This window comes from Hypanus sabinus, chromosome 7 (assembly GCF_030144855.1).
Source record: "Hypanus sabinus isolate sHypSab1 chromosome 7, sHypSab1.hap1, whole genome shotgun sequence".
Lineage (NCBI taxonomy): Eukaryota > Metazoa > Chordata > Chondrichthyes > Myliobatiformes > Dasyatidae > Hypanus > Hypanus sabinus.
This window is the reverse complement of record NC_082712.1, coordinates 101514219-101531967: the sequence shown is the minus strand read 5'-3', so window position 1 is coordinate 101531967 and position 17749 is coordinate 101514219. Positions and strand designations below refer to the sequence as shown.

The window sequence follows — 17749 nt, the reverse complement described above, 5'->3', positions numbered from 1 at the left end:
CAGGATGCTGCATACCACATGTTGATCAAGCTAGGCTTTTCTCTTTGGAGCAAAGGAGGATGGGAGGTGATTTGATGGAGGTGTGCAAGATGATAAAAGGCAAAGATCAAATGGCTAGCCAGAGTCTTTTTTGGAAATGGCTAATATGAGGGGGCATAATTTTAAGATGACTGAAGGAGAGTTTAGGAGGGGGATGTCAGAGGTAGATTTTTGGACACTGTGTATGGTGAGTACGTGCAGATGCATAAGGGACATTTAAGAAACTCTTAGATAGGCACATGGATGATAGAAAAATGGAGGTCTCTCTTGGAGGAAAGGGTTAGATTGATTTTAGTAGGTTAAAAGGTCAGCAGAAGGGCCTGCACTGTGTTGTAGTGTTCTATGTTCTATTTGTTGGTTTAACCATGCACATTTGGACTAAAAACCAGAACATAATGGAGATACTCAGCAGGTCAGGAAGAATCTGTGGAAAGAGAAACATGGTTAAGGTTTCTGGCTAATAACTTGTACCATTTAAAGAAGAACCTGTGCATTGGGGACAGTTTAGAGAAGGTTCACTAGTTAGATGATGTAAGATTGTTATCAGCAAGCAGTTTGCACCAATCTTCTTTAGAGTTTTGATGGATGAGAGTCACGGAGCAATACAGCACAGTAACAGGCCATTCAGCCCATCTGGTCCTTGCCAACCATGGCATCTGCTCACCTAGTCCCAACTATCTGCATTTGGCCTCTATCCCTCCAAGCCCTACCCCACAATATACCTATCCAAGTGTGTCTTAAATGATACCATGAACCTGCCTCAACCATTTCCTCTGGCAGTTTGTTCCACATACTCACCACCCTCTGTGTGAACAAGTTAACCTCTCAAAACCCTTTCAAATCTTTCCCTCTTGCGCTAAGTCTATGTCCCTAGTTGTAGACTCTGCTGTCCTGGGGAAAAAGTCTGTTTATATCCATCTTACCCTCACTTGTCATTTCTATAAAGTTCTCCCTCATTCTTCTACGTTTCTTGGTTTTGTGGCTGTCTGTGGGAAGACAAATCTTAGGGCTGTATACTGCACACATACTTTGATAATAAATGTACTGTGAACCCTTAAATAAAGACAAAGCCTGGCCAGCCTCTCCCGAGAACTCAGGCCCTGTTGTTGTTCAGTTGTTAAGTCGAGTCCTAGTCTAAGTCAAGTTTACATGGCAAGATACACAAGTAGATAGCCAGGCCTTCTTGCTTCCACACAGATACTGCTCCTGCCCAGGTTGGGACCCAGCTGGATTTGAACACAGGACCATATGCCTGAGAAATAGTCAGAGATGTTTCCTATTATAGGAAAGCCAAATAATTTTAAAGTGATTAAAGGGAAGTAGAATGGGGATGTCAGATGCATGGAGAAACAGACAGATACATAAGGGACATTTAGGAAACACTTGTATAGGCACATGGATGATATCTAGGGAGTAAGAGCTAGCATAGTTAGAAAGTCAGTAGGCCTGTGCTGTGCTGTAATGTTCTATAAGAGGCAGAATTATCCATTCACCCCATCAGGTTTTCTTCTCCATTCCATCATGGTTGCTTTACGATTCCTCTCAACCACATTCTCCTGACTTGACCCCATAACATTTTATAACCTTATTAATCAAAAACTTGGCCACCTGTGGCAATGAATTCCACAGGTTCATCACCTTCTGGCTAAAGCAATTCCTTTTCATTTCTTTTCCTAAAGAGATAATCTTTAAATTTTAATTTTTAAATCCTTCCAATAGAGAGATGAGAGTTTTAAAACTATGCCACTCCCTCACCAGAACTCAGAGTGGGTTGGCCAGTATGAAGGGAGTGGTGGGACATGGTGATGAGGGAACAGGGTCCCAGCACGAGTGAGCACTCTGGGCAGTGGAGGTACAGAGAGTTGACGACGGATTTTGTAGGCTCGACAATGAACTCAACAATTCAGATAGGCTTTTAATATGGGGTTTTCAGCATCCAGCCAGCAATAGTGGTGCAGTTCCCATTTATTTTTCCCATTACTGTCGTCTCCCTTCCAGCACCATTGCTCCTCTATTTCTCACTCTCTGGTCCTCATCATTCCTTTCTTCTGTCCCTTCCAAACTAGCTCTCCTCTAACTGAAAAGGGAAAGAACTGCAGATGCTAAATATCTAAAATAAGAACCCAAAGGTGCAGGTCATGTCAGGCAGAATTTGTGGAGAATTTTAAAGTTAGACCATAGAACAGTACAGACTAAAGGTCCACGATGTTGTGGTGACCTTTTAACCTACTCCCAGATCAATCTCTTCCTTCCCTCCTACGCAGCCTCCATTTCATCCATGTGCCAATCTAAGAATCTCCTAAATGTCCCTAACATATCTGCCTCTGCCACCACCCCAACAGTGCATTTCATGCACCCAGCACTCTGGTGGGGGCAATCCCTACCTCTGACTTCCCCTATATACTTTTCGCCAGTCACCTTAAAATGATGCCTCCTAGTATCTATTCGGGGGAAAAAGTCTCTGGCCGTCCATTTGATCTAAGTTTACGGTCAACACCTGTATCACTTTATCTTCCTTCACCCCAAAGAGAAAAGCTCTAGCTCCCTCAACCTATTCATGCTCAATATCCCAAGTATGGACTAACCAGGGCTTTATAGAGCTGCAACGTTACTTTGCAGCTCTTGAACTTACAGTTCTTCCCACTTCTGTAACTTCCAAACATTAACGGTGCAGTAGAAATGTAAATATGCATGGATGGTGCGCCCAATTATCTCAGGCAGGAACTGCAGTGAGACGTACAACTGCTTACAGAGAATGAACAACGAGTTTGTTAAATGTTGGGTAAAGATCAAAACAACATTTAAGGAAGTACTCCAGGTCTCGGTGGGTGTGCTGGAATCTCTAGCAATCCAGTGGAACTTTCCCACACTTCAACTTCTTTGATTTATTTCTGCTTCAGGTAAACAATGTGGGGTTGGAGGATGTCATGCATGAAGATGCAGTGGCTGCCTTGAAGAACACGTCAGACATTGTGTACCTCAAGATCGCCAAACCCACCAGTCTCTACATCAACGATACCTACGCTCCTCCCGATATCACAACCTGTAAGTGAAGATGGGGGAATGTCCTTATACTGCCTGGCTGGTCACGGTCTCTCCCTGTAGTCCTCTAGACATGTTGAGCACACATCCAGATACAGAAGCTCAAATAGATGATCGGCCAGACACCAATAGTACCATAGATACTGTAGTGTCTCATAGGACAGTGGGTCGTATCACACACTCCCAGGGTCAGACACTTTCATAGAACTTCACTCTGTGTCTGACCCCGGGAGTGTGGGTTGGGATGACGTGGAGGGAGCTTCACTCTGTGTCTGACCCTGGGAGTGTGTGATGGGACAGTGTGGAGGGAGCTTCACTCTGTGTCTGATCCCGGGAGTGTGTGATGGGACAGTGTGGAGGGAGCTTCACTCTGTGTCTGATCCCGGGAGTGTGTGATGGGACGGTGTGGAGGGAGATTCACTCTGTGTCTGACCCTGGGAGTGTGTGATGGGACAGTGTGGAGGGAGATTTACTCTGCGTCTGACCCTGGGAGTGTGTGATGGGACAGTGTAGAGGGAGCTTCACTCTGTGTCTGACCCCGGGAGTGTGTGATGGGACGGTGTGGAGGGAGATTCACTCTGTGTCTGACCCTGGGAGTGTGTGATGGGACAGTGTGGAGGGAGGGTCACTCTCTGTCTGACCCCAGAAATGTGATATGGGATGGTGTGAGGAGACACACATATGATGAGAGATGGAGGTTGGGGTTGGGGTGATTTGCAGTCATCTTGTGCTGTAGCTGTTCCTGTTTCCTCTCCCCATGCACCTTCTCTAACAGTCTCTCCCTATGCTCAAGCCTACTCCCAGCCCCTGGACACCGAGCTTGGACACTCAAACTACCTGGGCACAGACTACTCACAGACCCTCACCCCCTCCTCTCCACGCCGTTACTCGCCTGTGCCCAAAGGGTTGATGGGAGAAGATGACATCCCACGGTGAGTGACCTTCTGTGAAGTGACCACTCCCCATTAGTGCCAAAGTTTCTTTAGTTTGTTTTAATACCTGTGTGTCTGTGACATCCATCATCTCTGCTTCTGTCTCACATGGCACTATGGGATCACAGTGTGCTGGGGTTTGAGTTGATCCCCGGACTCCAATGTTAATATCAGTTCCCAGTCTATCCCTGTCCATCATGGGCAAAGCCCTCGCTGCCACTGAGAACATTTACAAGGAGTACTCTCACAAGACCTTTTTCTTCAGTGGTTTGATCAAGGGACGACTGGGCGAGCACGCGGATGTCAGTGAGTTAGACAGGCGCGAAGTTTAAAAGGAGACAGCTTTACAGAGCAGGTGTTGGAAGAGCTGATGACAGAGTAGAGGGCTTTGGTTCAATGGGGCTTTGATGATAATGGGTGGAGGCCAGACAGGTTATCTGTGCAGAGTAGAAACAGGAAGTATGCCTGTGAGGCCGGTGTTCTGTACTGGGTGTCAGATGTGGGAAGTCCGAGAGACTCACAGCCTCTCGGATGGCCACATCTATGCCAAGTGCGTCGAATTGCAGCTCCTTAGGGACCGGGTTAGGGAACTGGAGCTGCAGCTCGTTGACCTTCATCTGGTCAGGGCAAGTGAGGAGGTGACAGAGAGGAGTTATAGGCAAGTAGTCACACTGGGGCCTCGCGAGACAGATAAGTGGGTAACAGTCAGGAGAGGGAAGGGCAAGAGGCACATACTAGAGGGTATCCCTGTGGCTGCCCCCCTTAACAGTAAGTACTCCTGTCTGGGGGGGGGGACAGCCTACCTGGGGGAAGCAACAGTGGCTGCACCTCTGGCACAGAGTCTGGCCCTGAGGCTCAGACGGGTGGGGAAAGGAAGAAGGCAGCAGTAATAGGGGACTCTAGTTAGGGGGTCAGACAGGTGATTCTCTGGATGCAGGAAAGAAATGCGGATGGTGGTTTGCCTCCCTGGTGCCAGGGACTAGGATGTTTCTGACTGCGTGCACGGGAAGGTGAACAGCTAGAGTTGTGGTACATATTGGTAGCAACGACATAGGTAGGAAAAGGGAGGAGGTCCTGAAAACAGTCTACAGGGAGCTAGGAAGGAAGTTGAGAAGCAGGACCTCAAAGGTAATAATTTCAGGATTACTACCTTTGTGCCACACGACAGTGAGTATATAGGAATAGAGTGAGGTGGAGGATAAATGCGTGGCTGAGGGATTGGAGCAGGGGGCAGGGATTCAGATTTCTGGATCATTGGGACCTCTTTTGGGGCAGGAGTGACCGGTACAAAAAGGACAGGTTGCACTTGAATCCCAGGGGGACCAATATCTTGGTGGGGAGGTTTGCTTAAGGCTATTGGGGAGAGTTTAAACGAGGATTATTGGGGGGTGGGAATTGAACTGAAGAGACAGAGGAAGGGGCTGTTGGCTCACAAATAGAGAAAGCTTTGAGACAGTGCAAGAGGGAAGATAGGCAGGCAATAGGTCAGACCAACGGTTTGAGATGTGTCTATTTTAATGCAAGAAGCATCATGAACAAAGCGGATGAGCTTAGAGCGTGGATCAGTATTGGAGCTATCATGTTGTGGCCATTACAGAGACTTGGATGGTTCAGGGGCAGGAATGGTTATTTAGAGTGCCAGAAAGAACAGGGAGGGAGGTAAAAGAAGTAGGGACGTGGCACTGCTGATCAGAGATAGTGTCATGGCTGCAGAAAAGGAGGAAGACACGGAGGGATTGTCCAGAGTCTCTGTGGGTGGAAGTTAGAAACAGGTAGGGGTCAATAACTCTACTGGGTGTTTTTAATAGACCACCCAATAGAAACAGGGATGTCGAGGAGCAGATAGGGAGACAGATTCTGGAAAGATGTAATAATAACAGGGTTGTTGTGGGAGATTTTAATTTCCCGAGTATTGAATGGCATCTCTCTAGAGCAAGGGGTTTAAATGAGGTGGAGTTTGTTAGGTGTATTCAAGAAGGTTTCCTAACACAATATGTAAATAAGCCTACAAGAGGAGAGGCTGTACTTGATCTGGTATTGGGAAATGAACCTGGCTAGGTGTCGGGTCAATCAGTGGGAGAGCATTTTGGAGATAGTGTTCACAATGCTATCTTCTTTACTATAGCATTGGAGAGGGATAGGAACAGACAAGTTAGGAAAGTGTCTAATTAGAGTAAGGGGAAATATGAAGCTATCAGGCAGCAACTTGGAAGCATAAAATGGGAACAAATGTTCTCTGGAAAATGTATGGTGGAAATGTGGCAAATGTTCAGGGGATATTTGTGTGGTGTTCTGCATAGGTACGTTCCAATGAGACAGAGAACCATGGTGTACAAAGGCTATTGAAAATCTAGTCAAGAAGAAAAGAAAAGCTTACAAAAGGTTCAAAAAACTAGGTAATGATAGAGATCTAGAAGATTATAAGGCTAGCAGGAGGGAGCACAAGAATGAAATGAGGAGAGCCAGAAGAGGTCATGAGATGGCCTTGACAGACAGGATTAAGGAAAACCCCAAGGAATTCGACAAGTATGTGAAGAGCAAGAGGATAAGACGTGAGAGAATAGGACCGATCAGATGTGACTGTGGAAAAGTGTGTATGGAACCAAAGGAGATAGCAGAGGTCCTTAATGAATACTTTGCTTCAGTATTCATTACGGAAAAGGATCTTGGCGATTGTAGGGATGACTTACAGTGGATTGAAATGCTTGAGTATGTAGATATTAAGAAAGGATGTGCTGAAGCTTTTGGAAAGCATCAAGTCGGATAAATCTCCTGGACCAGATGAGATGTACCCCAAGCTATTGTGGGAGGCAAGGGAGGAGATTTCTGAGCCTCTGGCAATGATCTTTGCATCATCAATGGGGTTGGGGGAGGTTCCAGAGGATAGGAGAGTTGCAGATGTTGTTCCCTTATTCAAGAAAGGGAGTAGAGATAGCCCAGGAAATTATAGACCAGTGAGTCTCACCTCAGTGGTTGTTCCTCAGTGGTAAGTTGATAGAGAAGATTCTGAGAGGCAGGATTTATGAACATTTGGAGAGGTATAATATGATTAGGAATAGTCAGCATGGCTTTGTCAAAGGCAAGTCGTGCCTTACGAGCCTGATCAAATTTTTTTGAGGATGTGACTAAACACCATGATGAAGGTAGAGCAGTAGATGTAGTGTATACAGATTTCAGCAAGGCATTTGATAAGGTACCCCATGCAAGGCTTATTGAGAAAGAAAGGAGGCATGGGATCCAATGAGACATTGCTTTGTGGATCCAGAATTGGCTTGCTCACAGAAGGCAAAGAGTGGTTGTAGACAGGTCATATTCTGCATGGAGGTTGGTGACCAGTGGTGTGCCTCAGGGATCTGTTCTGGGACCCCTTCTCTTCGTGATTTTTAAAAATGACCTGGACAAGGAAGTGGAGGGATGGATTAGTAAATTTGCTGATGACACAAAGGTTGGAGGTGTTGTGGATAGTGTGGAGGGCTGTCAGAGGTTACAGCGGGACACTGATAGGATGCAAAACTGGGCTGAGAAGTGGCAGATGGAGTTCAACCCAGATAAATGTGAAGTGGTTCATTTTGGTAGGTCAAATATGATGACAGCATATAGTATTAATGGTAAAACTCTTGGCAGTGTGGAGGACCAGAGGGATCTTGGGGTCCGAGTCCATAGGACACTCAAAGCAGCTGTGCAGGTTGACTCTAGTTAAGAAGGCTTACAGTGCATTGGCCTTCATCAACTGTGGGATTGAGTTTAAGAGCCGAGAGGTAATGTTGCAGCTATATAGGACCCTGGTCAGACCCCACTTGGAGTACTGTGCTCAGTTCCGGTCACCTCACTACAGGAAGGATATGGAAACTATTGAAAGGGTGCAAAGGTTATTTACAAGGATGTTGCTTGGGTTGGGGAGCATGCCTTATGAGAATAGTTTGAGTGAAGTCAGCCTTTTTCCCTTGGAGCAACGAAGGATGAGAGGTGACCTGATAGAGGTGTACAAGATGATGAGAGGCATTGATCGTGTGAATAGTCAGAGGCTTTTTCCCAGGACTGGAATGGCTAACACAAAGTAGGTACAGAGGAGATGTCAGGGGTAAGTTTTTTTTTAATGCAGAGAGTGGTGAGTGCGTGGAATGGGCTACCGGCAACAGTGGTGGAGGTGGATACCATAGGGTCTTTTAAGAGACTCCTGGATAGATACATGGAGCTTAGAAAAATAGAGGGTTATGGGTAACTTTAGGTAGCTTCTAAGTAAGTACATGTTCGGCACAGCATTGTGCTATAGGTTTTCTATGTTTTTAATAAAGCAGCATCCATCAGGGACCGCCCACCATCCAGGCAATGCTCTCTGCTCACTGCTACCACTGGCCAGGAGGTACAGGAGCCTTGAGTCCCACAGCACCAGATTCAGGAACAGTTAATACCCTTCAACCATCAGGCTCTTGAACCAATGTGGATAACTTCACTCACCTCAACTCTGAACTGATTCCACAACCTACAGTCTCACATTCAAGGGTCTAAACTCATATTCTCAGTATTATTTTTTAAAATTGTCACAGTTTGTCTTTCTTTTGTGCAAAACTGTGTATCTAAGCTATCTTATGTTTTTATGTTTATTGTGCTTTTTATTGTGTCTTTATTGCTGCATCACATCCGCAGTGACAAGTTCTTTACACTGGTGTACTGGGAATGGCGTTACATAGTCTTGAATTTGAACTTGGTTGTTTGTCAGCTTTTCGTTATGTCTAGTTTTCGTAAATTCTAATACCTGTATTTCTTTATTTCCCTGTAAATGCCCGCAAGAAAGCGAATCTGAAGATAGGAGATGGTGATGTATACAAAGTTCAAATTAAATTTATTAGCAAATACATATATGTCACCACACACAACCCTGAGATTTATTTTCTTGCGGGCATTCACAGTGTTTACAAGTAAACACAATCGAATCAGTGGAAGACCACACATAACAAGTCAAACAACTAATTTGCAAAAGACAACAAACTGTGCAAATACAAAAAGAAAAAGCAATCTGATAAAGCAATACATATTGAGAATATGAGATGAAGAGTCCATAGGCTGTGGGAATAGTCCAGTGTTGGGGTGAATTAATTGACTGAAGTTATCTCCACTGGTTCAGGAGTCTGATGGCTGAAGGGTAATAACTGCTCCTGAACCTGGTGGCGTGGATGCTGAGGTTCCTGTACCTCCTTCCTGATGGCAGCAACAAGAAGAGAGCATTGCCTGGCTGGAGTGGGCTCACGATGATGGATGCTGCTTTCCTCTTCATGAAGATGTGCTCAGTGGTGGGGAGGGCTTTACCCATGATGGATTAGGCTGAATCTACTACTTTTTGTAGGTTTTTCCATTCAAGGGCCTTGGTGTTTCCATACCAGGCCCTTGGTCATTCCAGTCAGTATACTCACCACTGTATGTCGATAGATGTTTGTCACTAGATGCTGAACCTTTTCAAATGTCTAGGCAAGTAGAAGCGCCGCTGTGCTTTCTTTGTAATGACGTACTGTATATGTACTGTACCTAAGACACATCTTTTGAAATGTTAAAACCAAGGAATTTAAAGTTGCTGACCCTCTCACTTTGATAATGAGTTTTGCTTTAAACACAAAGTGATTCTGCAGGTGCTAGAAATCCAGAGTAACACACACAAAATGCTGGAGGAATTCAGCAGGTCAGGCAGCAGCTATGGAGAGGAATAAGCAGTAGACACATGGAGACAAAACCCTTCATCAAGACCTGCTGATTTCCTCCAGTTAAATGTTACTTTGACTTTTGACCTTTGACTTTGACCTCTTCTACCAGGGAGCCTCGGAGAGTGATGATCCACCGTGGTTCAACAGGCCTGGGCTTCAACATCGTGGGCGGTGAAGATGGGGAGGGCATCTTCATCTCCTTCATCCTGGCCGGTGGCCCAGCAGACCTAAGTGGGGAGCTCAGGAAGGGAGACCAGATACTCTCGGTAATGTGGGATTACACTGTGTTAACTCCACTCAGGGTGATGGGCAGCAGGGGCAGGGCATTTATTTATTGTTCTGCAGTAATTGCCCTGATAAGCGACTGGAACTAGCACTGCCTGTCAGGAGAGAATGCCTCCAAGGCGTACTCAGAGACATCCATTGTCTGCACTATTGAAGGAGAACTAGCAAAATATTTCAAAGTCAATTAGACATAGGAGCAGAATTAGGCCATTTGGTCCATCGATTCTGCTCTGCCATTTCATCATGGCTGATCCAATTTTCCTCTCAACCCCAATCTCCTGCCTTCTCCTCAAATCCCTTCATACACTGACCAATCAAGAATCTATCAACCTCTGCCTTAAATATACGTAAAGATTTAGCCCCCACAGCAGCCTGCGGTAAAGAATTCCACAGATTCACCACTGTCTGGCTAAAGAAATTCATCTTCATCTCTATTCCGAGTGGATGCCCCTCTATTTTGAGACTGTGTCCTGTGGTCCTAAACACTCTGACCACAGGAAACATCCTCTCCACATCCACTCTATCACCATTCGATAGGTTTCAATGAGATCATCCCTCATCCTTCTGAATTCTAGTGAATACAGGCCCAAACACATCAAATATGACAAGCCATTCAATCCTGGAATCATTTTTGTGAATCTCCTTTGAACCCTCTCCAGTTTCAGCAAATCCTTTCTAAGATAAGGCGCCCGAACCTGTTCACAAAACTCCAAGTGAAGCCTCACCACTGCTTTATAAAGCTTCAACATTACGTCCTTGCATTTATATTCTAGTCCTCTTGAAATGAATGCCTTCTTCACCACAGACTCAACCTGCAAATGAACCTTTAGGGAATCCTGCACAAGGACTACCAATGCACTGCAGATTTTTGTATTTTCTCTCCATTTACAAAATTGTCAACCCTTTCATTTCTTCTACCAAAGTGCATGGCCAGACACTTCCTGACTCCGTATTCCATCTGCCATTTCTTTGCCCATTCCCACAATCTGTTTAAGTCCTTCTGTAACCTCTCCACTTCCTCAAAACTACCTGCCCCTCCACCTATCTTCATATTGTCAGCAACCTTTGCAATAAAGCCATCAATTCCACCATTCATTTAATATAATGTAAAAAGAATCGGTCTGGAACACCACTAATCACCAGCCACTACTTTATTCATGCTAGTATCTTCCCTGTAATACCATGGCTCATAGCTGGTTAAGCAGCCTCATGTGTGGCACCTTGTCAAAGGCCTTCTGAATATCCAAGTACACAATATCACTTGATTCTCCTTCATCTATCCTGCTTGTTATTTCTTGAATGAATTCCAACAGATTTGTCAGGCAAGATTTTCCCTTGAGGAAATTATGCTGACTATGGCCTATTTTGTCAAGTGCCTCCAAGTACTCTGAGACCTCGTCCTTAATAATCGTCTCCAACATCTTCCCAACCACTGAGGTCAGACTAACTGGCCTATAGTTTCCTTTCTTCTGCCTCTCTCCTTTCTTCTGCCTCTCTCCTTTCTTGAAGAGTGGAGTGACATTTGCACTTAACCTTTGACATCTTTACTGATCAAGAAACCATCAACCTCCACTTTAAATATATACAATGACTTGGACTCCACTGCTATCTATGGCAGTGAATTCCACAGATTCACCACCCTTTGGTTAAAGAAAATCCTCCTCATCTACAGGGATGTCCTTCTATTCTGAGGCTGTGCCCTCCAGTCCTAGACTCCTCCACTATTTGAAATATCCTCTTCATGTCTGTAGCAGCTGCAATTATCAGCTGCACCATCAACCAGTCACATTAAAGTGTCCTGCAGCCGACCATCCTCCTGAAAATCTGGCAAATGACTGAGCTGTTGTATTACGGCAGCCTAATTGGTTTGTGCCATTCTGCTACAGCCAGAGGGGTGTTCTCTGGAGCTGCTTTATTTATGCTGATCTTTTAAAGGAGAGGAATGTTTTCTCTTTCCTGCAATTTACTATGGACTGGCCAGCATCGAATATAAAGCCGCAGTCAGGAGATGAGTGATGTCTCTTGGTTTGAGGAGTATTTACTATGTTGTTGTAACCCTGTTCTGTTTAGCTGATTCAAGTTTGGACTCTAGAACAGTTCTGTTGAGTTTGTAAACATTTTGGGTAAATAAAACCCCTATTTTTTTCACCTTTACCTGCTCTCCCAGTTTTATGCTTATCCTGGTCCTTCACAATGCCCTTTCAATATTCGATAGTTTTCAATGAGATCTCCCCTCATTCTTCTAAACTCCAGCAAGAATAGGCCCAAAGTCACCAAGTGCTCCTCATACCTTAACCCTTTCATTCCCAGTATTGTCCAATTTAGAGGGAACTTGCAAGGAGTGGTGTGCTCCTACCGGGAGGTTTTATTACTGTTATACGCTTGGAATGGTGTGCAAATTTACCATCCCATTACCTAAGGGCAGCGAGTCATTAGAAAATTGGTTTATTGGTGTCACAGGAACTGAGATAGAGTGAAAAACCGTTCTTTTTGTGTGCCTTCCATATGGATCATTTCATCACATTATCTCATTAAGGTAGTAGGAGAGAGTGCAGAGCGAAGTTCCACAGTTACAGGTTATGCAGTACAGACAGACAATAAGGTGAAAGAGTAATGGTGAGGTCAATTGTGCATCTTACCAGATTAGGGAAGCATTCCATCGCAGGTTAGAAACTGCCCTTTCGAGCTGTCAGGCTTTTGCACCTGTCAGCTGGTGGTTCGAGCTGTTAGGCTTTTGCACCTTCTACATAATGGAAGGGAGGACGAAAAGAGCGAATGCTCAGGGTGGGTCACAGGCATCACGAAGTGTAGACAGGATCCATGTTTCTGCAATGTGCTGAGCTGTGAGGTTCCTTGTGGTTACAGGCAGAGCAGTTACCATTCCATGCCATGATGCACCTGGAACATGTGGAATCTATTTTCCTTCTTCTCTTGGATTGGGAAATCAAAAGCTAGAGGGTAAAGATTTAATGTGGGGAGGACAGGAGATTTAATAGGAATCTAAGAAGCAACCTCTTCACCCAGAGGTGGCTGAGGCAGATAAAAGACATTTGGACGGGTACATGGTTTGGAAACGTTTGGGATGTGCAGGCAAGTAGGGCTAGTTTGTTTATTAATGTAGCATGGAGTTGACCCTTCAGGCCCTTTGAGTTACATCATCTCAGCAACCCTCGATAAACCCTCACCTAATCATGAGATCAGTTAACCCACTGTGTATGTCTTTGGAGTGTGGGAGGAGACTGGAGCACACAGTGAAAACCATCACATCTCCCAGGAGGGACATACAGGCTCCTAACTTTACAGATGCTGTCACAAATGAAGTCCAAACTGCGGGAAGGCCTGAGCTGGGATAGTGCTGCTTTACCATGGTGGCCTGCCATTTAGATTGGTGTGTTGGTCAGGGAGGGGTGTAGGGTCAGGGAGGGTTGCAGAGACAGGGAGGGCTGTAGGGGCCAAGGAGGGGGGGTCACAGAGACAGGGAAGGGTGGAGGGGCCGGGAAAGGGGCTCACAGAGACAGGGACGGTTGTAGGGGCCAGAGGCGGTTACAAAGATGGGGAGGGGTTTAGGGGATGGAGGGAGTTACAGAGACAAGGAAGGGCATAGAGGCCAAAGAGGGGGGAGTCACAGAGGCAGCGAGGAGTGTAGGGGCTGGAGGGGATTACATGGTGTGGTGGGGTGATGGGGAAGGGGCAGGTGACTGGTGCAAAGAGCTGCAGCTGGACCATTCCAGAACAGTTACTGACCCACAATGATCCACCTCGTGCTCCCAAATATGATCTCTAACACCTAAGGGCATCACAATTTTAATCTTCCTCTCTCTGCCACATGGCAAGCACTGAAGGGAGAGAGAACCTGGTTGGAGGGGACGAAATGCCGATCTCTGCTCCTTGTCACTGGCAGGTGAATGGAGTGGACCTGCGGAATGCCACCCACGAGCAAGCTGCTGCCGCGCTGAAGAACGCAGGACAGACCGTGACCATCATTGCTCAGTACAAGCCAGAAGGTGAGGCTGAGGCTGGGGTGGGTGGGTTGGGTACAGCTGAGGGGCGGGGTGGTGAATATGGCCAATGCAACAGTATGACCTGGGAGGTGGGGCAAAGGATGGAGGGTGAGGGTGAGGGTCAGGGCAAGAGTGGTGGGTACTGCTGGGGTGGGAGGGCAAAGGATAGAGTAAAGGCTGAAGGTGAGGGTGGTGAATATGACCAAGAGTGAGAGTCATGATATGAACAGCAGGCGAAGGACGAAGATTGGGAGTAGTGGGCGAGAGTGGCGTGGCGGGAGGGCAATTGGTGAGGATGTATGTGAGAGTGATGGATGACTTGACCTTGCTGTGTGTGGGAGGGGGCCTGTCCTTACCCTCGCAACCTCATTCCCCGGCACTGCCTGAGATGGTGACACTCAGGGAACTCGTACCGTGGAATGAGGGAGCTGCAGGGCCAGGGGGGTCCCTGAGCCGCTGGTTGTGTTCACTGTTCCTTCCTCACTGCCAGAGTACAGCCGGTTTGAGGCGAAGATCCACGACCTGCGAGAACAACTGATGAACAGCAGCATCGGCTCAGGGACCAGCTCACTGCGCAGTAACCACAAACGAGTCTTCTACATCCGGTGAGACCAAATCCCCCATCCGCTTCTTCTCCAGATAGTGTCATCCACCATACCCCCAGACAGTCTCAGCCCCCCCACCCTTCACACCCCACCCCTGACACTCTTGATCTCCCAGTATGCCCCATCGTGGCCATTGCCTGCCTGCACTTTACTGTAACTGACACTTCATTCTACATTTTCTTTGGTGTGCTTATGGATCTGTTACAAACAAAAGCTGTCAATCCGTGACAATAACAAACACCACGGCATCCATACAGTTGGTTTCACAGCACTGAGACAGTACCAGAGAATGCAGAATAAAGTGTCACAGTTACTGAGCAAGTGCACTGCAGGCAGGTAGTAAGACACAGGGCCAGCATGAGGTAATAGATAAGATTTTCCAGATTAGCTTTAATTGTCGCGTGTCATTTACATCAATGACCAGGACAGTCTGAGATCAGCTCTGAAGCTCCAACACCAACATAGTATGCCCACAATTCACTAACCCTAACCTTGGAACCGGAGCACCTAGAGGAAACCCACACAGTCATGGGGAGAGCGTACAAACACCACGTGGACAGTGGTGTGAATTCATCTCTGATCACTGAGATCAAGGTAGACTACCAAGGTAGACTGGGAGATCAAGGGTTCATCTTTATGGTACAAGAGGTCTGTACAATGGGTTTAGAAGCTGTCCTGGAGCCCAGCGCTGCCCTGTGACCACTCCCTCGTCAACCTGTACCTTGCTCCAACAATACGTCCAACCTCTGACCTTCACACATTCCATCTACTGTGTCCCGATGTGGCTTGGGTGGAGGGGAGTAGAGTCCAGCCGCTGTGTAAGTGGTAGTTGTCATCCCTGTCAGTGACTGCACAGCCCCATGTCTGAAGTAATCTCTGTTTACCTCTGGTTCTGCCACAGGGCCCTCTTTGATTATGACAAGACGAAGGACTGCGGCTTCCTCAGCCAAGCCCTCAGCTTCCACTTTGGGGACATTCTGCATGTCATTGACGCCTCAGACGAGGAGTGGTGGCAGGCCCGCAAGGTGCACTCAGATGGAGAGAGCGAGGAGATCGGTTTCATCCCCAGCAAGAGGAGGTATGGCGAACGGCTGTTTGGGCTGCAGGGATGGGGGAGTGCGAGTAGCTGGAGGGGCAGCAGAGTCTGATCTCATCACCACTCAGGACCCATTCCTTCCATTGGAGTCTTGGGGTAAGTGGGGTTCAGGCACCAAAAATTGTTCCACTTGGCACTGTATTTGTATTTCTCGCCAGGCCCCAGAGGACTTCTTTTGGGCAATAGGAGGCTGTGATCCTCAGTCCTCCAACTACGAAGGGCGGTAGTCACATGCGTGTGTGTACGTGCCCAGTTGGCAGCTCTCTGCCTCAGGACCCTACAGAAATACATGAATGCTGAGCACCCTTCAAGGTGGCACTGCCCTCAGGAAGATACTCAGCTCCTGGAAGAGAGCTTCAGGCTTTTACCAGCAAGTATTGTGGGTCTCGTCTCCTCCAGTGAAAGGGCTCCTGTGCCTGCAGGGAGTGGCATCCAGGCCACGAGAGGGACCGTTTTCTACCCCATTGCAATAGGTGCAGGGTGGCTCTGGACACGCCAGTCCAAACCCTGAGATTTCCTGTGGGAGCCAGTCCCACACAGCATGAGTCACCTCGTGGAGATACCCACTGTGCCATTCCGCAAAGCAGCAAGACAGTTCCTGTACGGGCAGCTCTCGCACACGTTTCACGTCATTGCCATTGCCTGCTGTTGGCACACACCATGGCCATCACGTGGTGAGGAAGGCTCTTCATGCAGGGGTTTTCCCCTGTGCATTGGGAACTTGCAGAATCGTGCATAGATTCCTGAACAGCTTCACTGATACCCCGTCCACCTGTCCTTTCTGTGGGCGGGAGGAGTCAGTGTGCTGTGTCTATGTGGAGTGTGAGAGGTTGCAGCTCCTGTTTGAATATCTGAAGGGTATTCCCACACTCCTAGTTTATGGGCACCCAGTACTGGGGGTCGGGGGGGGGGGATCTGCTCACTCAGAGGTTATCCTGTAGCTTGCTCCTGGGCCTGGCCAAGATGGCCATTTGTGAGTCCAGGCAGTGTCTACCCGAACCGATTCCTGCTCCTTTTCTGGTGCTACATTCATGCCGGACTGTCCTTGGAGAGTGAGCATACAATCATTATGGGTTCAGTGGGGGATATCCAAGAATGGTGGGTCCCCTGGGGAACTGAGTGCATTATAGATGGTAGTAACTGTAATTTGAATTTAGTAACTCTATTGCAAATCCTAGGCTTTGCATGCCTTTTGTATTTGAATAAAGTTTTGTATATTTGCCTTAAAAAAAGGTGACGGTACAGAAAGAGAGTCATACAATGGGAGGGGCAATAATGAGGGAGGGTCACACTCTTTGGAGTGATACTGAAGGAGGGAAGGTCACACTGTGGGAGGGAAATTCTCTCCCTTCTATGGAGACTGTTTTCTTTAATGACTGTTTATTTCAATTGCAGGGTTGAGAGGAAGGAATGGCCAAGACTAAAGGGCAAGGAACGGGTAAGGAAGGTGTTGGGTTCAGCTGTGGTGAGCATGGTGGATGAGGGGTGTGGTCATTGCCACTGGAGGATGCTGCTTACTTATTGTTGCAGATTCCAGTATCTACGGTTTCCTGGGTCTGCCGATTTGAATGAAACTCCCCCCCCCCCCCCCCCCCCCACCTTTGATGTTGGAACCATTTAGTTGGGTTGGTCTGTGTCTGTGGGGGTGGGGAAGAAGGGAAATGGCACTGGGCCTGCTTCAGGTAAAAGATCAAATGCAGGTTCGGATTCATTTGTCACCTGTACATCAAAGCATACAGTGAAATGTGTTGTTTGTGTTAGGGTTATCATGTGAGGAGTGTTTGATGGCTCCGAGCCTCTACTCACTGGAATTCCAAAAAATGAGGGGGGCATCTCATTGAAGCCTATCGAATGTGGAGAGGATGTTTCCTATGTTGGGGGGGAGGTGCCAAGACCAGAGGACGCAGCTCCAGAGTAGAGGGATGTCCATTTAGAACGGAGGTGAGGAGGAATTTCTTTAACCAGGGAGTAGTGAATTTGTGGGATTCATTGCCACAAGTGATTGAGGAGGCCAAGTCATTAGGTACATTTAAGACAGAGGTTAATAGATTCT

The 17749-nt window shown here is 47.0% G+C and overlaps 1 protein-coding gene across 1 annotated transcript in view; it reads left to right on the top strand.

The window, feature by feature from the left end:
• Nucleotides 1–17749, top strand: part of LOC132397060 (disks large homolog 4) — a 585579-nt gene that overhangs the window by 543135 nt on the left and 24695 nt on the right. Inside the window, exons 9-15 of the mRNA XM_059975316.1 lie at nt 2940–3084; nt 3875–4013; nt 9819–9975; nt 13896–13998; nt 14486–14600; nt 15502–15678; nt 17092–17134. Of these exons, the coding sequence (XP_059831299.1) occupies nt 2940–3084; nt 3875–4013; nt 9819–9975; nt 13896–13998; nt 14486–14600; nt 15502–15678; nt 17092–17134 (879 nt within the window). The remainder of the gene's footprint in view (nt 1–2939; nt 3085–3874; nt 4014–9818; nt 9976–13895; nt 13999–14485; nt 14601–15501; nt 15679–17091; nt 17135–17749) is intronic.